The 25,422-nt window shown below is 36.7% G+C and overlaps 1 protein-coding gene across 14 annotated transcripts in view; it reads left to right on the forward strand.

The window, feature by feature from the left end:
* Positions 1 to 25,422, forward strand: part of LOC149661230 (protein turtle-like) — a 444,653-nt gene that overhangs the window by 251,123 nt on the left and 168,108 nt on the right. For 3 of the 14 annotated variants that reach the window (XM_089842688.1, XM_089842690.1, XM_089842699.1), the window contains exon 1: positions 19,242 to 20,052. The exons of 4 other annotated variants lie outside the window; for them this stretch is intronic. In XM_089842688.1, coding sequence (XP_089698814.1) covers positions 19,950 to 20,052 — 103 coding nt within the window. In that variant the 5' untranslated portion in view covers positions 19,242 to 19,949. Of the gene's footprint in view, positions 1 to 19,236; positions 20,053 to 25,422 lie in introns of those variants that run through there. 7 more of the 14 variants (XM_089842687.1, XM_089842685.1, XM_089842698.1 and 4 more) reach the window with 6 other exon arrangements.

The following is a 25,422-nucleotide window of genomic DNA, read 5'->3' on the forward strand; positions in this document are numbered from 1 at the left end:
GTTGGAGGGAGGGGCTCTATACTGGTCTATGAGTCGGAATAACTGAAGTAAATGCTAACCGTTCTCCATTCCTACTTCTAAAATTAAATCTATCCCTGACTAAACTTTGGAATAGCAAAATCGAAGATGTTCATTCACTTAAATTATATACTTCAGAAGTTATGAACTTCTAGTAAGGTCTAATCTTGTTTTATTTCCGAAGTAGATTTTAAAAGGTTTTGCTTGACCATGTTTACTTTGAGCTTCAACTCTCACTGCTTTTATATATAAATATAATTCAATGTGATGCTATTTTAACTCTTTTTAGGGTCTAATCCTGATTATTTTTTTCCCCCGTCTAACTCTTCTGCCATTAGAGATGGGGATGGATATAACCATCTAAAAGAACGAACGAAATCCTCTCCATAAAGAATATTGTGCTTCGACCCACACAAACATGGGAGTACCTTACTTTTAGCTAAGACGTTCCTCATTGGGTCAATAAAGCCCCTTTTCTAGGAAGAGTGCGTTAACGCCAGCTTCCCTGAGAGCCTATAGCCTCAGATTGGACATAGTGGGCCCCCCTATAGTGCTCCATTTCTCTGTGTAAGCTTACATTCTTTTATCAATTATGGAAGAAAGTGCCTGTCCCTTATTCTTCCGGTTTGGTTTACTCTCTTGTTTGTTAAAGAAGAGGAGACTTACCTTTATGGTGCTATGAGTAGGAAGGTGGTTGGTTGGTACTGTCATATGGATAATGACATTGAAATTGACGCGCTTGTTACGTTTCTATTATTATTATGTCAATATTTCGAAAAAGTAAATAATTTAGTATAGCATGGTGGGTTGCTTAGTGTATAGCGAGGTAAACGCTTTTACAGGCGCTAGAAGAAAATTCACGTTGTTCGAAAACTTTACATTTTACTAAGCTATTTCGAAGAATGCGTGACTACAGCCATCAAAAATAAATGTCAAACGAAAACACGTTTGTTAATTATTTTTTTCTTGAAATAAGCATGTATAAAAAAACCAGCTGACGTTTTCGAGTATGAAATTGAAAAATTCCTAAACTCAATTATTTCCCCAAGTATATTTTTATCTGTTTTCCCATAATATTTTCTTTACACCACAACCAATTGAATTCTATACTTGATTACAACCTAAGAATCAGTAGAATTCGTGTAATATTCCACAGTGTTATCGTTGCAAACCTTTTGTTTCTAAGGTTGTTTGCTAAAGTACCATCAGTGTCTGAACCCCTCAGTTTTTATTTTCGATGTTTTTAGGAGATCGTTGACCCTGCAAAACATCTTTTTCTTATAATCCTATTTTTACATATTTTCTAGTTTTTGCTATACTTTTTCTCCTTGGAAGTTTTTCGTTGCCCCGTTTATAAACATAAGTTCCAATCTGAACCAATACATTTTCCGGCTTAATATCGTTTCGATTGTACATACCTCCTACTTGGGGATAAAAAAAATATTTTGAAACTTATTGAAGACTGATTTAGGAGGGTAAAGAGAATAGAAAAGGGCGGGGAGCTTTACGGAAGGGATGGTGGAAAGAGAGAGAGAAAGAGAGTTAAGAAGAAAAGAAATCTTGGACGTATCTGTGACGGGCCAAAAGCGTATTTTCACTGTGATAAATGATTTCTCTTTTGGGCGCCATCAACTATTGAACCTCTGTCGTCGGCGCTGGGGTACAAAGGGGGTTCGGTAGAGGTAGAAGTATGGAATAGGCGGGTAAGGCTAGACGCTGCTACCGAGTAACGTAAGACGGACGAATATTGAATAAAAATGAAAGAAAATTCAATCCCTTCACCAGAGATTTATTTCCATCCATTTCCGGGCATGCCAACGGCCGACGCAGACACTAAAAACTGAATTTTAAACGCGAATTAATATCGTAATTCACACACAGAAGAAAAAGTAAGAAAGTTTAACTTCGATTTGAGGGTTTTTACCCTAAATTTAATTTGAAATGAGGAAAGACTTGATCGGAGCCTCCGAAATGAACTAGGCCCATGCATGTCAAATTTTATGTGGTGAAATATCCAGTTTGTTAATGAAAATATTTATATGTGTACGAGATGGCGCTTATATTACCGTTGTGACAGGGGTCTTCCTTAAATTATCGTTGATATTTTACGGGGTCAGTCATAAAATTTTTATGATACAGAAAAGTTTCATCCTAAAATTAACGTAAATGTTTTTGGGGCTATTCACTTTTTATTGAATCTTTCGGTTAGATTGTATTGATGACAACAAAATAAATTATTTCAATTAAAATAATTCAGTAAGAGTAATAAAAACGTATACTTACAATCCGCGACCTTGGCCCAAATACTTAAGCAGTCGACAGGGTCACGGGGTTGAACTTTGTTTATTTTACGGTAATATAAGCGCCCCCAAGCGTAAAACCACGGCGAACTAAATTGGCTAAAAAATATTCTAGCTTCGCGACACGCGTGGGCCTAGTTCATTGATACGTCGGTTCTTTGTTTTCAAACATTTTCTTTAACTAGAAACGAATTATCGCCAAGTGATACGGGGTCTTTCAAGTTTATCATACTTTAGTTTTCTTCTGGGTTATATTTGTGGTCTCTCAGACGCGTATAACCGTAAGGATGTTCTATTATTTTTTTTTTTTTGCTTGACCTAAATATATTAGGTAGTTTGGGTTAGGGGCGGTCTTGGAGGAATGAAAGTGGTAAATTCAATATAGACGATCCCATTATCCGAAGAGTCCGTCTTTTTCCCGGAGCACCAAGAGCAAGAGCACCCCGAGAGGATGAAGAGGTCCTATTGCATCCTTTAGGCTTACGTAATTTATACGCGAGAGGGAAGATTCCCCCCCCCCTGAATTTTTTGCCCCTATATATATATATATATATATATTTTTTTTTCTTACTAGCTAAGATGCCCGAGCTATAATAAGCCGGGGCTATCCACTCGGGATACGCTGGCTCTTTGCCTGGTCTATAGTTCGTGTTTTATGACTTTTCTAAAAGACGATGGGCACTTTTACGTCAAAGAAAAGATCACTGAGAGAAAAAATCGTACTTTCTACAGGAATATTTTACAGGAATGTTCAGTAAAGTATAATACACGGAAGTCTCCTGTAAAATTTGCGATTTTCTCTGTAGATTTAAAAGGAAACAAAACTGCGATTGGAAATCACAGCTAGTTTCTGTAGAAAATACAGTTGAATGTATTAACTACAGGAAAGTTTATAGTAGTTTTAGCAGGTACAGATTCTGTATTTTCAAATATCAGTTGGATCCTGCAGAAAATACGGTTCACTTTCGTAAAATTATTTTAGAGGTGGAAGAGCTGTATATATTACTGGAACCATTAGATTTTACAGGAATTTTCTGCAAAGTATAATACACGGGAGTCTCCTGTAAAATATGCGACTTTACCTGTAGATTTAAAAGGAAAAAAACTGTGATTGGAAATCACAGCTAGTTTCTGTAGAAAAAAGAGTTGACTGTATTAACTACAGGAACGTGTATAGTAGTTTTAGCAGGGAGAAGTTCTGTATTTTCAAATATCAGTTGGTTCCTGCAGAAAATACGGTTCACTTTCGTAAAATTGTTTTATAGGTTGAATAGCTGTATATATTACGGGAACCGTTAAATTTTACCGGAATGTTCTCTAAATTACAATATACGGAAGCCTCCTGTGACATTTGAGTTTTACTCTGTAGATTTAAAATGAAACAAAATAGTGATTTGAAATCGCGGTGAACTTCTGTACAAAACCGATTTGACTGTAGTATCTTTATAACGTTTATAGAAGTTTTAACCAGGTTATTCTGTATTTTCAAATAATCTCTTGACTTACAGCAAATATACAGCAAACTTTCGTATATTTTTTTCTCTTAAAGAGCTGTATATCATAATTCACTTGTAAAATCAGTGGCACAAGCAAAACTAAATCATAGGAGAAATTGATTGAATCATTTCAAATATAGAAAATCACATCAAATCATATCGTAATCAAGTGAATTACGATGAAATTACCCTAATATTGCGTGAAATGATGGGAATTACCATTAAATCTTCGAAACCACGTCTAATTTGCCTTTCTCTTTGCATAAACTTCTCTGAAATATTGTATGCAATTTAAAAAATAAGGGTCTGAAAATGGTTTACACTATAAATCAGAATATATGCATATGGTTTAAAAATGGAATTGGTAAAACATAACCCATAAATGGTTCTAATATTAGACATGAAATTCTGGCGTTCTAATAATAGACATGAAATTCTAACGTTCGAATATTTGACATGAATTTCTAACGTTCTAATATTAGGCATGAAATTCTAACGTTCTAATATTAGGCATGAAATTCTAACGTTCTAATATTAGGCATGAAATTCTAACGTTCTAATATTAGGCATGAAATTCTAACGTTCTAATATTAGGCATGAAATTCTAACGTTCTAATATTAGGCATGAAATTCTAACGTTCTAATATTAGGCATGAAATTCTATCGTTCTAATATTAGGCATGAAATTCTAACGTTCTAATATTAGACATGAAATTCTAACGTTCTAATATTAGGCATGCAATTCTAACGTTCTAATATTAGGCATGAAATTCTAACGTTCTAATATTAGACATGAAATTCTAACGTTCTAATATTAGACATGAAATTCTAACGTTCTAATATTAGGCATGAAATTCTAACGTTCTAATATTAGGCATGAAATTCTAACGTTCTAATATTAGGCATGAAATTCTAACGTTCTAATATTAGGCATGAAATTCTAACGTTCTAATATTAGGCATGAAATTCTAACGTTCTAATATTAGGCATGAAATTCTAACGTTCTAATATTAGGCATGAAATTCTAACGTTCTAATATTAGGCATGAAATTCTAACGTTCTAATATTAGGCATGAAATTCTATCGTTCTAATATTAGGCATGAAATTCTAACGTTCTAATATTAGACATGAAATTCTAACGTTCTAATATTAGGCATGCAATTCTAACGTTCTAATATTAGGCATGAAATTCTAACGTTCTAATATTAGACATGAAATTCTAACGTTCTAATATTAGACATGAAATTCTAACGTTCTAATATTAGGCATGAAATTCTAACGTTCTAATATTAGGCATGAAATTCTAACGTTCTAATATTAGACATGAAATTCTAACGTTCTAATATTAGACATGAAATTCTAACGTTCTAATATTAGGCATGAAATTCTAACGTTCTAATATTAGGCATGAAATTCTAACGTTCTAATATTAGGCATGAAATTCTAACGTTCTAATATTAGACATGAAATCCTAAAGTTTTAATATCAGTAACCTTTTAATTTAAACCCGTAATCCGTCAATGTTCTAATGATAGAGGTACGTCTGAAATGTTCTGCTATTAGAAGCTATATCTAATGTTCTAACATAAGACATAAGTCTATTTATTTTGTGTTTTATTCCCCTAGTCCTCAATATTCTAATAAAAAAAATTAATGTGCATATAGGGAATCTGAGGGTGATTATAATAGCGAATTAAAGTGTAGCTATCTTTTTTTATTGCACTGGACCTACAAGCACAAAGAGGATTCTTAAGATCTCTATTGAGAAAACCACCATCTCACTATTTAGAATCGAAAGGTCTGAGAGTTAAATTGACGTTTGAATATCGACTATATAAATGTTATTTTGCACTACTTTCGCTAAAATTACGAATGTCAATTTTACCAGCTGATAATTAAGTTCCATAAAATATACCTAATGAAATGTTTTCCTTTATTTATAAGTCAAGCATTTTGGGTTTTTAAGCCCTTTGTCCACTAGTTTTTTTTAGCTTCGTCACTCGTAAAAACCTCCCACCGTGGCACCATTCTGTCGAGATTCAAGAGAGAAATCTCTCCTTTTGACACGTGACCCGTTGAACCTCAGGGCAAGAGCCCCAAAAATTGTTATCTCTTTACCTATCAAAGTGGAAATTTTCCATTCATAGCCATAGTATCGCAGCGCAGGTAGTAGTAGTAGCAAACCCGAGGGGCAGTTCACTTTGCTCCGGGGTTTGTGTTTAATTAGCATTAAATATATTTTATCACTTAACCACGATCTAATGAATGCACACTGAAAGGAAGAAAAATCCTTCTTATCCAATTTAATCATACCAGAGTACAAACTTAATCATAGGAGTGACCTGCCCCTCGGGAAACCCGTTAACACCAGAGGTACAAATGCACCCACGTGATCACGTTGGCTTTTTTTTGGACTCTGGTTCCCGAATAAGATCGTGTTAGTTCAATGCCCAGTTTTCTTAGCCGATTACTAGTTACCGAGTTCTCCATCGTCGCCTCGTGTAGTCGAAGCCTGGACTGTCCGTTGGCAAACAAATAAGGAATCCTATTCTTATTCGTGCCGTTGCACGCAATTATATGTTAAGGTAAGAGAAATTTATTTTATTTTGTAATTAAAATGTATATAAAGCATAGTGAAATTCTGAGGTGTTTGTAGTCCTGGGTGGTACAAATATTATGAAACACTTTACAATTTTATTTTAATATAGTTTACAAACATGGTGGATTCATACAATTTACACCGGAAGGTCAGGCTATCTAGAGCTCAAAAGCAAACTGGTTTCTGAACTCCAGGTAGCCCGGCCTCCTGGTGTAAATGGTATGAATTCTCCATGTGCGTAACTATCTATTGTTTAAGATATTAATGGCAGGGGTGGAAAAATTCTAGTCATTATAAAACCAGAAAAACCTGCAGTTTGCAGGGAAACTATAATTTTTTTATTCGCAAACTAAGTTAATGTGTGAAAACGTTGAAAGATTGGGGAACGAGATTATATTGCATCCCAAACAATGATATTTCAACTGGAAAGTAATAGGGACTTGGCAGTACTACGTCATGCAACGTCAGGCTACCTTCCACTAGTGCTAAAAAACATACCAGGAGGAGGGGCTTATGTAGCTTTCATTCTGTTAAAAAACATACCATAATGGCGCTGGGGGCGGAGTTAAGCCTGAATTGCCAAGTCCCTATTGTCTATTTTGGAAATATTTTCTATGATGTAGGGCAATATTTTTAGTTAAAGGGAGAATGGAAGCTTGGAACAAGTTGCTTTATTTGATAGAAATACTCTGTGTTATGAGAAATCCAAGGGCATTAGTTATTCAAACACCAGAATGAGCTGGTTAAATTGTAGTGAATTTTTGAAGTTGGAAATTTTTGGCTTTAAAAGAGCATATCGAGTAAATAACTAAATGCTTTGAAAGCATGCTAATATAGTGTAACCATGAACGCTGGATCTCTAAAGGGACCAGAAAACGTCCGCCTTCCACTGTACAAACCGCAGGGTACAAACCGAGTCCTCTTTAGCAAGGCATTAGGGGAAAGGAAGGGGAATGTGAATTTGGGTACACTCAAGGCCGAAAAGATTAAACGACCTTGGTCGTTCCGGTTTTTTATTTATTTTTTATAAAGAAAACGTGCTATTGAGTGAAATCAGAGAGGAGGAATGTTCCTCCTTGGTGAAATCTTCTCCGTTTTCCGGTCCTTTAGAGATCAAGCGTTCATGGTTTAACGTGTATGCTCGAAAAATCTAATTTTCAAAATAAACTAAATTATTTCGCCAAAAGTTAGAAAAAAATAAATAAACCAAATCTCAATCAACCCACTTTAAAATAATTCTATGATGTTAGAGTGTTTTATTCCGCTTCAAAATTCAACAATTATTTAACCAAGAACCAGATTAAGGGAGAACTGCTACACCAAGGGTCCAAAATACCCCGATTCTTCAGGCTTGTCATTCCTAATAAAAACAAGTTAAAAAACCCAGTATAGATAGACCTTTTCTATCTTAAAAAAGAGAGTAGGCAACCCTCAGTATCAGGAGATACAAGAGGGTTGATGCATTGTCGTCTCTGCGTACAATCACCATCCAAAACCAGGTGGAAGGCAAAGTTTTACCCCCGTGTCGTTCCCTCTTAGTTACATTGAAATGGTCTCTAGCATAATTATATTTTGGTGGAAGGGGGGGGTCTACTTCAACTGTGGCATGTTCGTTTTAATGAGGCTAATGAATACCCTGGACAAGTCTGGAAACTACATTCATTCAGAATGAATCCTAGATGGGTGATAAGTTTCCAGACTGGCAAAGGGATGAGATAATCCGAAAATTATACGAAAAGCCATGGTTTTCTTCACATGTGTTAATCTATGACCCTGATTTCAGGTGATGGATTACAAATGTTGTCTTAGAGATTGTGGATTTTCTACCAATGTTTTTAAAAAATACTACTGCCATTGTTCGTCTCATAAAAACTTGCCTCGCATAAATTTTGATTGCTGTGGAAAGACATTCACGAAGTTTGTCATATTTAAGAGCCATGCATATAGAAATCATAAGCTTGAATTGAAAAAGAGCTTGAGTAGTGTTAGAACATCATCCTCATTTATTCAACATCAAGTTTTAAAATGCCAAATTTCAAATTGTGATTTTGAATGCAATATCTTAAAAACCTTCTTTGCTCATCTAAAGGGCCATATCAATGATGGCTTCACCGTGTCATGCCCGATTGATCTCTGCAAATCTACCAAATTTAAATCAAAATCCTCATTATCAAGCCACATAAGTCGAAAACACAAGACAAGTTTCGAAAGCAAGTCACGACAGATTGTACCGTTGCCACACTTTAATAATGAGCTTCCTAATCAGGAAATGGGTATTGAGAATGAAGAGATTAGGGATGACAGTGTTCAGGATGATTTTATTAACCCGGAAACCTTTGAAGATAATCTAGGAATGTTTTATATTAAACTTCAAGCTGACAAATTTCTACCGAGTAGTACAGTGCAGTACATTGCCGAAGAACTTTCAAATTTAAAATATCTTGAAAAATCTCATATAACGCACAAAATATTCGCAGATCTGAAGGCTGCCGGAGTAGCTAATGACGTCATAACGCGAGTTATTGATATTTTTTCCCAATATGATATTATGGAAATGGCAAACGAAAAATTTAAAACAATTCACCTTCGAGAAAAGTACGTCAAAAATACTTTAAAGTTTGTGGAACCAGTGCCAGTTTTCCTTGGGTATGGAAAGGGGAGGAAGAAAATGTTTTACCATTATGTACCAATTAAGGATTCCCTAACAACACTATTATCTAATCCCGATGTATCCAAAATATTAGTTTTTCCAAAGCCTTCTTATATGCCAGAGGTAAATCAAATTCTAGAGGATGTATGTGATGGAGAAGGTTTTGGCCGCGATTATATGCTTATGGAAGACTTTAGAAGTTGCATTCATCTCTTGATATTCCAGGACGCATTTGAAACTGTAAATCCATTGGGATCTGCTCGGTGTATTCACAAGATAGTTGGGGTATATTATACGTTACTTAATATTCCACCAGAGCTCCGATCTACAGTTGACCACATGCAGTTGATTCTATTATGCAGAGAATCCTATTTTAAGGACACCAATAATTGTCTTAAGAAGTTAGTCAGTGACCTGAAAGATCTAGAAACCCGGGGGATAATTATAGGAGGTAAACGATTCAAAGTATTTGTAACTAGTATAGTAGGTGATAATTTGGGACATCACGAGATAGGCGGTTATCAGAAAAATTTTAGAAGTGGGCATATTTGTCGCTACTGCTTAGTTAAGGCTGAAGATATTAATGGTTCTGGCCCATTTACACAAAGAACCCCAGAAAATTACAAAGAGAGTATCGTTAAACTATCTTCCGAACCGGATATAACGACTTTTAATGGAATAGTTAGAGATTCTGTTTTAAACGAGCTTAGATTTTTCCACGTATGTAAACCGGGATTAGCACCTTGTGTAGCTCACGATTTATTTGAAGGGGTGGTGGCTTACGACTTATACCAATTCTTGAAATATTTTATATCTACTAACAAATGGTTCTCTTGGAAGTATTACAACTGGCAGTTAAGTCAATTTAAATTTGAGGGTAAGGATGTTGGTAATAAGCCATGCTCAGCTAGACCTGGTAGTAACAAATTGACTGGAGACGCATCTCAGATTTGGTGTCTTTTACGGCTCTTATCCCTAATTCTAAAAGATAAGATAAGGGACTTTTCAGACCCTGTTTGGGATCTCTCCAGCTTAAAAAAATTGTAGAGTTCATTATGGCTCCAAAAATTTCCAAGCTTGAAGTAGCATTTTTGGTGCTTTTACTTAAGGATTATAAAGCAGGTCTTTTGAAATGTTTTCCTGGTTATAATTTAAAAGCCAAGCACCACTATGTTTTTGAACACTACCCAGATTTAATCCTCCATTATGGACCACTTATACGTCTCTGGACACTACGTTTTGAAAGTAAGCACCATGTTTATAAGAGGTTTGCCCAAAATACCAAAAACTTTTTGAACATAACTAAGACTTTATCGCATAAACATCAAATTCAACAAGCTTATTTTATGGCCGGAACCCCATTTCCACAGTTAATTATCTACAGAAATTCAAGTTTAATTGAAAGCGTAATTTCGCAAGAGTTGTTGAAAGAAATAGCAGGTTTTAAATTAAATAGAGAAAAAGGGATTGTTTGTTGTCACTGAAACGTCAGATGATTATCTGCAATTCGGATGCATACAATTAATGATGATAAGTAAATCAGGAAATGATGAAGTACTATGTTGGGTGACTTTGTATAAATCAAAATATTGTGTTAAACTACACGTCTTTGAACTCTATGAAACAAGACAACTTTTGTTAATAAATGTGAATGATTTGGGCGATTTCTACCCCCTACCAAGTTACACCATCCTTGGAAAAAGATTTGTAACACTCAAACACAGTGTTCACCATTCCTAATGGGAATGCTGAAAATGACTTTGGGTAAGGCTCTATTTTTTTCCAGAAATTAACAGAAAATTTAATGTGTTTTTGAAGTTTCCAATTGAATTTTAAATATAAATGATAAATTATTTTAGATGGAGGAAGGAGCCCAGGAGCTTTTTGAGAAAGGACTCAAATCTATCATCGAGACTGTGTTGCCTACACTTCCATCTACCGCTGTAGAGGAAGTGGCAACTCTGTTAACTAAGGCTGGAGTCGAAAAAGAAGAGGCTTGCAATACGTGACTGAAGATGATTTGAAAGACTCCGTCTTGAAAGCGATACATATCCGAAAACTGATTATTTATGCAAAAGGACTTGCGTCAAGTCCCATTGCAAAGAATACGAGCTCATCTCGCAACGATAATGCACCCAACGGTATTCCTTCCAGCCTTATATCTACGAATGATGGAAGCTCTTTTGAAGACGAATTTGGACCAAGCAGAGCATCTTGTAGCAAAGAATCTACTGGCGAGGTACAAAAGATATTTCTAAAGCCTATAGTTTTCAGATTTTACGTTAAATAATTTAGGGCAAAAATATATTTATGAGAAACTTATATACGTGTTTACTTAACGGGGTGCAAGGCCTTGCCTTTTCGTCATTAAATGTCGTCCTTGTCTGTCTACATAAAGTTCATTTCACTCAAGGACGAGATACAATTTTTGAAATAGCAGCCACCTGTACAGGCTATGTCATATGATTTTTAATTGAACTGCACCATAAGTTTATAACTTATAAGTTTATAACTTATAAGTTTATAACTTATAAGTTTATAACTTATAAGTTTATAACTTATAAGTTTATAAACTTATAAGTTTATAACTTATAAGTTTATAACTTATGTTCCATAAGTATGACACTGCTTCTACTTCGTAATGCTAGAGACTTGCTAAGAGCTAGTGCCAGAACGACAAGCGAGAATTGATTACACGCAATTTTTCAGTCCATCTTCCTATTTAGTCTGCACTAAGCCTTTGACAGCGCCTCAACAGACGTCGTTCAACCATAATATATGACGTTCCATCGACGTCATTTCATGACAAGCTCTCCCTAACCAGTGATAAACTTATGGAACATATGCCTACAATAAAATCATCTTTGGCAGTGTTTGAATAAAATCCCTTTTTTTTGCTAGTCGAAAAGGGGGGGGTAAGGATTCTAGTAAGGGTAATTGTTGAATTCATAGGCAAGCAAATATCCCTCAATATACACTACATAATTTTATAGTAATGACATTCTTGTTTAATATTTCATATTAAAGTGAAATTTTACTATGAGAGGCAGCAAACGTGACTAACTTGCTTATGAATCCAAGGATTAAAGCAAAATTCCGCTTTTATATAGTGGAAATTAATTGTTCAGTTCAAACACAGCATATCCTTGTACTATTCTGAATATTACATAATTAGATATTTTTATGTGCATCAGCTAAATTTGAAACTTTTTTAGGTGGTAGACAAGTACGGAAATGAAAATTGGGCAGTAACGTACAAGATCAAACTCGACATTTTCACGAAGCAAGTGCAAAAAGACCTGCTGTCAAATAATGCATTAAGCTGCAAAAGTCGGGGCATTGTGATTAGAACACTAGTAGATGACGCGATAAAAAAATGTATACGGCCTACATACAGTAGTATGAGGAAGTTATCCAAACATTTTATGAACCGATTTCCAAATGCTTTGGTAGACAAAATCGGCGATAAAACAATAGGCCTCGGAGATTCACTTTTCGTGAAACAACTTTATAACAGACTGGATTATCTTTCGCGCCAAGAAACTGGCGCTATGCCCAGAGTTAAAAAAATTAAAAAATTCAAACCCCCGCGTTTAGAAATAAAAAACACAGATTCATTTAATTGCAACCCTGAAAGTAGTGAAGAAAATCTAAAAACCTGCGAAACTCTTAGAAAAGAGCTTTTGGAACTTCATTTTGAAATGTATCCAGATAAAGATGTTGTGGAGATTAAAATGCGAAATGCTTATGCTCTTCAAAGACACGACATTAATGAAGGAATGGATTTAGAAGAAATTAAGGCACGTTGGCCATTTCTATTCGAAACTACTGGGATGAGAGTGCATTTGGAGCAACTCCTTGGCTACGATCTTATTAAAAAATTCACCGACTTTTTCAAAGAAAAAACGCCCTTATTTTTGCAATTTTTTTCCAAAAGCAAAAAAAAATTCTGTGTAACATTGTTGGAAAAACTGAAAGATGTAGGAAGTAGAACCGAATCTGAAGTTATTGGTTCTGTTATTTTGTTGATCATGAATCATTTCAACGAAGAACCTAACCAAGTGTTCCCAGTGGTCGAAGTAATGCATTATGATTTAAATACTAAATTTAGCACAACTAATCATGTTGTATTTTAATCTTAGCCTGGTACTGAAGTAAACCACGTGGAACTTAAAAAATTTAAAGAGAAGTATTCGATGCTGATCGTAATAGGTATTTAAATTTTTACAAAACTATTTTACAGCCCAATAAACTCCCTTTTTCTTTTTCAGGAGAGGGTTTGAATAATTGTTCCCATTTTGCTTTGGTTGAGGACAATACGGTCTTAAACGACCATATTTCGAATGACGACATTGCAACTGGAATTGGAATGTTTTTTGGCGTCTACTATGTTATGAACATGCATTATCCTGAAAAATGTCCCGCTTTTTTGGAATTTTTGCAAAGGTATTTTATTTTCTAATTAAGTTGTATTCATAAGAACAGATAGCTGGAATAATTTTTCCGTGAGATTTAAAATAGTATCACTACATCTTAGCTTCAGAACTATAACAAACTGCGCGAACACAAGTATAGTTATGGAAAATATCATAGAGGGAGTTTTTTTTAAGATTGCAGTTTAAAGGAGGTAACACCAAAATGCCATTTTAACACTTGTTTTTTTAATGGTATTGTTGCAGTTGATTTTATTCCCTTCATTAAATTCAAACCAATTTGTGAACTAAAATCTAAGCGCGTGCAAGAATACTTATGAAAATATAAAGAAAACACTTAAACAAAAATGGTTTCTTCACATAAGAGGTTCATCATCCCATTAGTATTAGTCTGACAAGATACTTAGAGCCTATTCACACTATACGATTCATTCATACATTTCTTGCTTTGCAACTAATCGCACATAGTGCAAGTAAAACCAGTTTATTTTTTGTACTAAAACTGATGTCTATGTCTCAAATATTCCCCAAAACATTTCTTAAGGTCAAAACGACAACCAACACTAGATACAATTAATATGGTTTGGAGAAACATACTTTTTCAAGGAAAATTATTTATCCGTTCAAACTAAATGGGATTGAGGTACCAACGTTTAAACTTGAAGCTTTTTGAAAACGTTGAAGAAGCTATTTTCTAACCATATACGTTGTATGGAACGTTAATGCTAATTTTGGCTGAAAAAATGTTTCACAGCAAAATCGGCATGATACATTTCTGCGACTAGAACCTTAGTTCCATATCCATTTATATTATTAATTGGGTTTAAAAATTGGCAAGAAGTTGAGATATCTCGACATGGTTTTGTCTATCTATTTGGGGTTTTTTCACTTGCTTGACTTTGTGAAGGGACTGAGTTTGTGAGAATGGAATAAAGATCGCATTATTTTAGTCTAAAGAATTTAGCAGCGTAAAAATAGTTAAGGCAAAGCGGAAAATAGCACTACTTCTAATATTCTAATTTTTATTGTTTTATACCTTCTATAAATATGTATAACAATTTTAATTTATTGTATAGGTTTGTAGCAGACATCAATGATGACACAACCGCTGAAGTCAATACTAAAGCCATGGGGCTCTTCAACAAAATTTCTCCACTTATGTGGACTCAGTTTAAGCCGGCTTCATAAAATTAATGAATTTAGAAAATAAATTTTATCGATCATACTTGATTTCTAGTTCTTCTTAAACAAAAAAGCTTTTAACAGTAATATCTGCATGTATTTGTAGTTTTTTGAGCTGTAAATACCCTCTCGTTCTTAATATCTACTCGGATGTATAATTCAGTTGTAAATATTTATTGAAACACTAATATCTCCTAGTCTTCAAGCTAAAAATACACCATACCATAGCAATATATACGTATTTCTTTACTTTAGATTTTACTAGTCTCCCAGCTATAAATACACCATACTCCTGTTGTAACTAAGTATTTCTATCCAGTAGATTTTACTAGTCTCACACCGAAAATTACGTCATACTTCTGTAATATCTACGTATTTCTATCCTGTAGATTTTACTAGTCTCCCAGCAAAATTTATGTCATACTCCTGTAACATCTTTGTGTTTCTATCCTGCATATTTTACTAGTCCCCCAGCAAAAATTACACCATACTACTGCAATATCTTCGTACTTCTATCCTGTGGATTTTACTGGTCTTCCAGGAAAAATTACACCATACTACTGTAATATCTACGTATTTATGTTCTGTAGATTTTACTAGTCTTCCAGCAAAAATTACACCACACTCCTGTAATATCTACGTATTTATGTTCTGTAGATTTTACTTGTCTTCCAGCAAAAATTACACCACACTCCTGTAATATCTACGTATTTATATCCTGTAGATTTTACTAGTCTTCCAGCAAAAATTACACCATACTCCTGTAATATCTACGTATTTATATCCTGTAGATTTTAGCTCTGTTATTGTAATTTTTACGAACATGCCTGCGATATCTACCGCCTTAAATCCTAGATAAACTACATGCTATTCTCCTGCAATAAATACAGTTTTTTGCTGCGAATTTTTTTTACAGAATCGATCTGTAAAATTCACAGGAAGTCTTGGCTACTGTTGCTGCCAGGGCTTTCCTGTAATTTCAGCAGGATATTTTTTTCTCAGTGATCGCGGCGGCCGGAATAAGGGGGTGATTCGGCGGCGCAGGCCTCCTCGAAAGTACCCCCTCTACTACTAATTTAAGGAACATATTTTACGGTTCACCGTTTCAACGTTGTATAGTGGTGGTTATATCTAGTAAGGTTTCGCGGTTAGCCCTAGTTCAGTTTACCAAACGGAATAGAGTCCAAGGCAAGTGCTATAGCTGCTCCACGCTTATCTTTTCTCCGTGTTAAAAACTGCAACCTCCCACGACCTACTTAATGCTGGAGTATTATAGGCCTACCTCTCTTAAAAAATACCAACATGATTTGTTATCTGTCCACTCAGTTAGGTTTATTTTTGGTTTAATAGCTGAGCACTGGCTATGGGAATGAACTTATTCTCTATTCCGATTCGCTGAGTGGATGAATCTTCGGATCATACCGGTAAAATGAGCTTTATAAAGCCCGGCCAGCCATTAGAAAGGACCATTAAGATTGTATTTAAAGCCATTTTCGAGAGAGAACTACGAGCTAGATCTTGCATGGAGCGAGAAAAAATTGTTCACTTTATTGAGCTAGTTTCCCTCGTATAGAGTTCGTTCGGGAACGAAAATCATTTATTATTTTGCCTAAATGCGATACACTCTCTATCGGTCTCGTAGAAAAAACCATACCATCTTTGAAAATTTGCGCGCAAATCCTATTCAAGGCGGAATTGTACCGTACGACGATGCCTCAGGTAACTAACTATTAACATTGGGAAGGTAAGGGATGTTAGGCCTAATTCAGGTTCGCCCTAACTATATCCGAGAACTAGTCCCGGGGAAATGTAATTTCGATTTCGGTAGAGCGAAACGTATATAGGCGCCGTTTCGCTTAATCAATCGAAAAGGGAGGAGGGCGTACTAGATTTATACCTCTACGCGAATATATAGCTCTTAGGCCTATATAGTCTTTCTCTCTACGGAAAGGGGGTGACGCTTGGGGATGGTGGCGGTGGTGAGCTTAGAGTCGTCAGGGATTCGGGAAAGGAGCCAGCAGCAGCAGCATCGTCATCTCGGGCAAGCATCTCCTTCGGATATTAATTTCCGAAATCGAATTTGCGTCATTTCCGGCTTCTTGAGCTTTTGAACGCAATCTTGGCGAGAAACAATTCGTCACGATGTGTTTATCGAACGTAGTAGACCTTGCTTGTGTGTATGTATCTTCTTCTTCTTCTTCTTCTTCTTCTTCTTCTCAAGTCTAGATTGAATTTGTTTCACGCCCTACCAAATCTTGGAGATGTCGTCAAAATGCCTAGCTCTAAGAGAAAGAATTGAACCACCATCGTCTTCCTTCGTCTCCATCACTGCGGCTTTTGAAACGCTTTTCTCTTTGTAAGAATCAGAGAACGATGATGCGCTTTCTAATATTTTATCGCTATCTTTCGAAATGGGGAGGGGGAGGAAGAGGAAGATTGGAAACGTCCGGAAGAAGCTCAAGAGCAACCGTATACGGATCGCGTGCAAAAGGCGGAGGGGGGAGCTGAAGGAAAGAGTACAGGGATGAGGGTTAGGTATACTTAATCTGTCGAGATGTTTTACACGCGTTATAAACCCCCGCCTATCCTGATAAGTGGTCGCTAACGTCTTCAATCTCTCGGACCTCTTTTCCACTCTCACCCCCACACCATCTTCCCATACTTTCCTTTTGATTCGTTTAGTTGCTCCGTTTCAAGAACATCCCGTCCGGAAACCCCGCGGTTATTATTAACAATTCCTCCTCCTTTACGCGTATACCACGCTAGGCCTTTCGACCTTTTATATTTCTTAATGGAGACCGATCTATCTGCTATCTATATCTCTATACCGCATTCGCTGTATTCTTCTCATCTCGCGATTCTTCCCTTCATTTCTTAAAAGGATTTGAAACGAATTCCAACGAATTTAATATTCCTAATAAACCCTGGCTTGAAATTACTACCTTACTGTCTTTCTTTAAAAAATTCAAGCTTTTATTTTAAATTTCAAAGAGAAGTTACTTTCATTTCTCAAAGGACTCCTATAGCAATTCCTTTGATCAATTAGCGAACTAGTAAAAAGATTAAAATGAAAATTTCATTGATTTAAAGTAAAGTTAGTCATGCAAATATTATCAATTAATATTGATTTTAATATTATATTTCTTTCAGTGTCGTAATTTACTATTTATTTAATTAATTTTCTTTTTTAAATTTCTACTAAGAAAGCTTAAATTGAATGTAAATTTGGCTTTGTACGCGAAACTATTTCAATTTATGCTAATGAGTAAAATCGTAGACGTTAGAAAGTATACTATATTTCCCAGACACGGATCGTCTGTATACGGAGAAACTGGTGACATCACGCTGAGAGGACGTCTTTTCTAAGGTCCTTCTCGTTTAGCTTATGGAAGCCCAATTCAGGAATGAAGCGGGGGAAGTTGGGTTCTAGTTCCGTCTTTAATAGAAGAATTCTAATTACCAATGATGGCGATTAAGCGGTTTCCAGACGTCTAAACTAATTTAGCGCGAATAATGAGAAAGAGGCGGGTTCGACACGATGCTGAAAAGGGTCGTCCAGAGACCACATTCATTCGTTTGGGAATCGACAGAGAATTGTTCTATCTCGAGTATCGGATAAGACCCTAAATTTAATCCTCCTCCCATTCAAAGATTATTACTAATCGAAGTTAAGTGGAATAGTTTTACTATAGTTAAACCAGGGATAGATTTAATCTTAGAAGTAGGAATGGAGGACGGTTAGTATTTACTTCAGTCGAGCCCCTCCCTTCTACACGTAAGGAAAATTTTAAATTATCTTATTGGCTCACTTAAACTACGTTGTGATGACTTTGCTTACAGGGACGGCGAAAACTGCGTAATTTCTTTTAACCTCTGTCGCTATGACCTGCCGTTTCTTTCATACCCTCCATCACTTGGAGGGGGATCCGGGACTTTGACGCGCGCCCAGATTACTCTGTTCTCCATTCCTTCTTCTAAATTAAATCTATCCCTGGTTAAACTATAACGTCCTTTTCTATAAAGTAATATTTAAAGATGAAATCTATTATCCATTTTAAAAGATTATAATTAGCTATATTTTATAAGTCAAAGAAGATCCGATTTATTTGAAATTTCCCGGAATTATTTTTAGTTCCCATTTAACACGAGTATAAAGGGCCGAATCTCTTTCCTAATTGAAATTAAATATTGAAATTGTCCTCTTGTTTTAAACGAAATAAAAATGTCGCGGATGAATAGAATGGAGGAAGGGAGGATGGAATAAAAATGGATAAATTGCAACCCTACGTTTTTTCAAATACGAAATTAGCTTTTCATTTAAGCTTTGCTCCGAATATTTTTTTATTTGTAACCTCTCTTCTTCCCCCTGTATTTGGACTTTACCGTCAAGCTACGCCCTCCAACGACGGAGCGTGGAAGCTGCGGATCCCCTTTTTCCTCTTTATTCCGAGTACTCTCTTCTCCTCTCCCTAGACTCTACTTTGTTTCGCTATAGGGCGGGCTACATATCCAGGGTGCTTCGTTCGGTGACTGCGGATATTTATCCTTTCTCTCGGGCGCCCCCTAGCGGCCGCTTCCCGAAACGAGGCGACCTCCGGAATCGATGAAGCGCAGCCGCACCTAGGTTCCGAACAGCTCGCTTCTGACATCGCTTCGGACTGTCTTCGCGACGACTAGGGGGTTCGGAGTTTTTCCAACGGTCCGCGCGCTCATTTTCGCGGTGCTCTAAACAGCTCTCTTCTCTTCTCACTGGCAGTGGCCCGCGTTGCGGCCTGCTGTTTTTCGTCCCAAAACTACAATTCGAAAGGACCGCGCTCGTTTTTTGCGGCGGTGGCATTTAATCTCCGAGAAATTTCTTCTCTTAATCCGAGCGTTATTAACGACCTCTGATTATTTACCCCAATTAGATAAAGAAAACAACAACTTTAGTTTTCGACCCCCGGAATAGGAGTGTCATTTAGGCCATTAGATTAAACATTATAAACAAACAAACAAACAATTCGACAACGGTTAACGTGTCATCGTTGACTTTTCGCGTTAATTGATTAGAGTTTTAGGATTGTTGTGTTTAAGTGCGTGAAACTTATTCGTTGAGAGAAAATATCTTAGAGCATCGGTCCAAGTTCTGATAATTAGTCCCGAGTGGCATTGCTCTCTCTCTCACTCTATAGCTCTCTACGGTTCAAAGGATAACTCCGGATTCTTTTCTACGCTCTCTCTTTCTATTTCGCGCGTCGCGTCGGCCACGGCCACTTTTCTACCCTTCATCCATGGCGATCTGCCTGGAATTGATGTGGATATTGCTTTGCAGCGCTTGGCGCCTGTCTTCGGCCGCTCGCCCTCAGGCTCCGGCCACCAACGAGCAGCCCTGGGGTAGGTATTTATAGAAACACTTGATTGAATTTATTCTCCTTATAACCGAATTTCTGCTCCTCCATCCTTTCGGGGCTGCACTGGACATCTTTCCTCCGCGTCCAGTCCAGTCCGATGGTCCCCATTTTCTTTATTTCCTACTTCCTCGTTGAGGTCGTCCAATATATACACTCTTAACCTCGTATAGGGTCTTCAATTTCATTCTTTTTTATTAGCTTACGTGTTGGGGAGAAAAAAAGAGCTCGCGTTTTCTTGCACGTCTATAGCCGAGCAGCTCATTCGCCTTAAAACCCTTTCTATCTTACTCTATTTTCCGATTGCTGGTTTGCGTGCGCTTATACTCCGTATAAATCCCCTTGGTTTTTATCTTTTTCGCTTTCCACGAAATTGGATATTTATAACCCTTTCCCTTAATTTTACCAAGGACCACGCGCTTACGAAGGGTGTAATATATTTCAAAAAAGGGCCCCAGAGAGCTTACTTCCTATTTTTTTTATTTTATTTCTTGCGTAAAAGCTTAAGAATATTTGATTATATAGGGGAAAACGCGTACGTTAAAATATTCAAATACGAATTACAATTTTGTAATTTAATTAAATCCTATTAAAATTCGTATTAATATTCAATATATATAGGTTCAAAGGTCATATCGCTAACGAATAGTCTCTCATAGGCTGCATTTTAAGCGCGCCAAATGTGGGAGACATGTCTCGTTCGCGGCTGGTTGCCTATATAATAATATATACCTTCTGTATCTGAGATCATGGTAAACTATGTTAGCGACCGGCTGCTATATCAGTTCTGGTCTACTAAGTAAATTCGATTAACCATACGATTAAACTGACTGGTTTTGAATAATAAGTAGGGGCCAATTTTCACCGTGCACGCGCCTGCCCGCCCGCCTGCCTGCCTACGAAACCACGCGTTTAAAATTTTATTTGATAAAATAAAAAAAAAATACTTAAGCCTAACTCAGAAACAAAAGAGTGCTATTTTCCCCCTCCTCCTATTTTTTTCTTTCTCTTCTATTTAATACGCGTCATCAATTCCACTTCTGTTTTGGGAATAGGGGTTTACGCCTTTCGTAATATCAAGCGGGAGAAAAGTATAATAATAGGTTTCATGGGTAGAAGGCAATTTACTCTGTATTATTACTAGGCCTTTGGAAGGGGTGACGAGTCTGACGACAAGTTGCGCGTGAAACACACGGCTAAGCCGAGAAGTTTCTCTCCCTCGCTTGATATTATTCACTAGAGTAATACCCTCAATTACCACGCTTTCTCTTTGACATAATGCTAACTTAAAAAAAAAAACGGTTTTATATTCTCGCTCCTAGAGAGATAGGCCTAGGATTCCTATTCCTACAAAACTTTGTTTCCTTGAATTATTTTTTCCGTTTGGTTAAACAAAGTTTATACAATTGCATGTTATACGTGTCAAGAGGGCGGGCTATTTTCTTCACCTGAAATGTACTTCTCCCTCTGATTTACGAGCGAAAGTAATTTTCGATTCGTTATTTTTGAGTTACCTTATAGTACTGCTGGTGATCTGTGTTTTTCCCAACAGTTCGCGAGTTCAAGGTTTTGCACAAATTAGGTAAAGGATTGAATTAACGATTGGAAGGTAGACAGTTTTTTGGGGTTGTTTCGTAGAATTGAGATGACACCGGATGTTGTTTCCGTTATTTTGGGAGAGTTAATGGGATTAACTTGTCGTTCGTATAAAAATATACTGAATTAAAACAGGTTAATAGTTTAGTTTTAAGCGTAAACAATTTTGTGGATAAATTGAAAAGATAAAGTTTTCTTAAATTTCTTGAGCAAAACTGACAACGCTTTTTAATTTTATTGGTTTTCATATAATTGGCAAACTTGATTCGTAAAGTAATAAGTTTCTATTGATATATGAAAAAAACAAAACATAATGGTTATCTCATCAAGCACTTAAATTAAAGTGAAAAGCCTGTACCAATTTCAAAATGCTATTTTCACGTCGGAGCTAGCCTACACACAAAATGGTTCAGATTTATATAATTGCGGGGAAGAAGTGGGGGCTTAGAAACAAATCTCCCTGTTTCAAATTAGGAGGCTTGAAAACGTGGGCGTACTTCCTCTCTACCCGAGTCTTTACCCGCAATTCTTTGTAGCCCATATAAACGTCACTATCAACCAAACTGCGTATTTTGATTAAAATCGAATTCCCTTATTCTCGCGTGTCTTCGTCGTTTAGAGGATCCTCGCCTTTCAGTAACACTGCCAAGCCGAAACCGCACCGCGTCGAGCTGCTTTGGTGAAACTTTTGTTTGGTGTATAAGCCGTCGAGTCTGACAGGAGGCCCTCGGGCTAGTATCTCTTGTCCGTTTTTGAACATTTTGGGGTCACCGCCCAGTCGCGTGTCGTTCTTAACCCTCTTATTTTTTTTCATACACTCTCTACTCTATAGTGAACTCTCGTATCTCCCTGTACTAGGGCCTATACCTAACAACTCTAAACTCCACTTATTTCTCCCTCTCGCGAAGCTAGTTCTCTTGCCAATTTTATTGACAAGTCCCTCCTCCACCATCCTCGTTTTCTCTTCTACTTTAGCTATAGTACTGTTACGTAATACTTCCGCACCTTTAATGCGTAGAAGTGAATTAATTCGATGTAACATCTCGCTCTTTTATGATTAACATTCGGCAGTTAGTACCTTCTTTTCTCTTCTCTAACTTTGCGTTAATATATTTCTGAAAGTACTTCTCCTTTTTAATATATCCCCGTAAGGGGATTTTTATGTGACCATCAGGGATTGGCGAGCTCGTCCATATAGTCTCTCCTGGGAATCACTTCGTGCACTTGGGTTTTTCCCCTCACTCTCTCTTTAGCTCTCTAGCTCTCTCTCTCTTTCAAGGATCGAGAATGACGTCACGCGTACTTACCTTTTAGTCCTTGAGAGTTTCCCGGCAACTTGAAGAAGCTTATGATTATTTTAATGCCTATCCCTCCATTCAGTTTACTATCTCTCTTCTTCCCCCGGTATTTTTGGCTTGATGAGGTTTCTACAGAGTCGAGTCACGTTTGATTTCACCCTTATAATGTCTGGGGTTTCCGTGTATGTATACCTTTTTTACGTCTAGCCGCTTTAATATTAAAAACCCTTCATTAAGAATTCCAATTGTGTCCTTTCGCTAAAATTCTCGGGTAATTTTCAGTATACATGAAACTGACTTTGAAGGTTCGGATGAAGTAAAAAGGTTTCTCGATATTTTAAATTAGTTCAGTGATATTTCCAATAGAAATGGTATGGATATTGTTATATTCAAAGCCCCTGTAAGTTGCCTTCTTCAACGAACATAAGTGTGCAGCGGTTGCAACATTTCTACAGGGGTATATGAATTATTTAGAATTCTTTTTTTCCAATAACGGATTTCTCGAATCAAGTTTGCCCAGAATGAGTTCTACCTACGGTTTAGGCCTAGTTATTGTTTTTCTACGTAAATGAAAGAATAGCCTTCGACTAATAGAGTTTTTTCTTCGGTAAAACAAAAAGGAAACTAAAAATGGAAGAGATTTATTTCTGGGAATCGAAGCGAACTGCCAACGATTTCTAAACGTCCGCCCTCTCTATAAAAACTAATTACCACCATCCGAATTTTTTTTTTGTTCTTTTTCTTCCCGGCCACCCGTTACCCGGAATTTTACATCCTTTTTCGCGGTATGTCCCCGCTGGTGCCTCCGTTGTTTCCATCAATTTTTGGCGGGAAATAGCGAGAGGGAATAAGAAGTATCGACGTTGCCAAGACACTAAGACAGTTCGTCTCTCCCTCCCCTATCATTTCAGCGCGCTTTTCACTCTCTTCCCAAGGTTGATAATCATTAGAAAGACAATTGCTAAGGTGGTGATGGAAAATGGATGAAAGAAAGAAGAAAGGAAGGAAAAATAAAAAAGACATTGAAAGAAGCGCGGGAGGTTTTCTGGAAATGAAATTCTTTATGGCGCCCGCCGGAAGAATGGGGAGTCCTATCGTAATAAAAGGCGGGAATATTTTGGCGTCGCGTCCGCTTATCGAAACTTTTGGGAAGGTGGCGAAATTATAGGCTTAATTCTCGAAACCATGATGGTGAAATAATGCGCCCCTCGAAATGGACCGTATTTATCAGAATACCAACTGCCTTTGACCAGTTGGCCATTTGGGAAAAGTTAAAAGTTGACCAAAAGTTTCGCGCCCGTTTTCGTTTGAAATGGAGGATCGAGATTTTTCCCTCTTTCTTCAGTTTTAAGCGAGATATTTATTGAGCAGTCTATACGATTTGCCAACTTCAGCTGCCGCCTCGCGATGACTGTTTTGACAAATGGCTCTTTTCGAGTATAGAAGCGAAAGGGAGAGTGGGTGCATGGGGTGTAGAAATGTACTTAGCATCGGAGCTAGCTATATAGTTTCCCAGAGAAAGTGTGAGAAGAAAAAAATCGATATTTAAATTGAAACTTTTCGGCGCTCCCTGTATACTTTCCATTTTTGGGGGCCCCGCAATGTTTTGTATTAAGATATAAGGAGCGCCAAGGCACTGCGAAGTTTTGGATGGAAAATATAGGAGGAGGGGGTCTAAATGGGCCCGAAAAGTCTCTAATGCGTGGAACGCCCATAGTTTGCATTTTCCAACTCTAAGAAATAGGGAGCAGAAAGGGATCGGCGCTTTTCCGCTTAAACTCAGCGAGCGACGCGTCTAGTAAGAAAAAAAGAAAGGGTTGAACTGGCAGTACCGAGAACAATCAAGAAGAAAAAGTCATTTTTTCCATTTTTTTTTTCCTTTTTTGTTTAAATTTTGAATTTTCTCTCATTCTCTCATTCTTTTACTTTTGAATCTTTCTGGTCTTTTTCTCTCTCGACTTCTTCTGACTGTATTGCCACCCCCTTTTATATGGGGGAGTACTTTTCATCAGTGTGTGTTGGAATATTATTTTCTTATTATAAAATACGCTAGAAAATGTCCCTCCGGCTAGTTTCAGAGAAAGAGAATAATTTAAGAGGAAAAAAGAGCTAAACTTTAAACCTTGCAAGTGTTTTTAAAATATATAACGTCCGGGGATGGTAAATGAGGCCTGAAAAATGTACACTCCCTCCCATTCTCCCATTCCTTTTCAGGCTTTTCTGTAAAAATACACGGTAACAACTAACAAGGTAACGTTTAAAAAATTGGAGACGTCCAGGTTTCATTTCTGCATAGGAAAAGGGGTACTTTCAGAGTGTGACTAATTTAAACATAGAGGTGTGTGGTTACTCTAATTGAATACAAAATTATTGTTTTGATGTTTATGTTTTTCCCACCAAGTTTCCGAAAATAATGTTCTTAATTAAGATAATTAAACTCGTTCATATTGTTTTTATTTAAA

This window comes from Phalangium opilio, unplaced genomic scaffold (genome assembly GCF_054372755.1).
Source record: "Phalangium opilio isolate 3A_F unplaced genomic scaffold, DU_Popi_V2 ptg000070l_1, whole genome shotgun sequence".
Classification (NCBI taxonomy): domain Eukaryota; kingdom Metazoa; phylum Arthropoda; class Arachnida; order Opiliones; family Phalangiidae; genus Phalangium; species Phalangium opilio.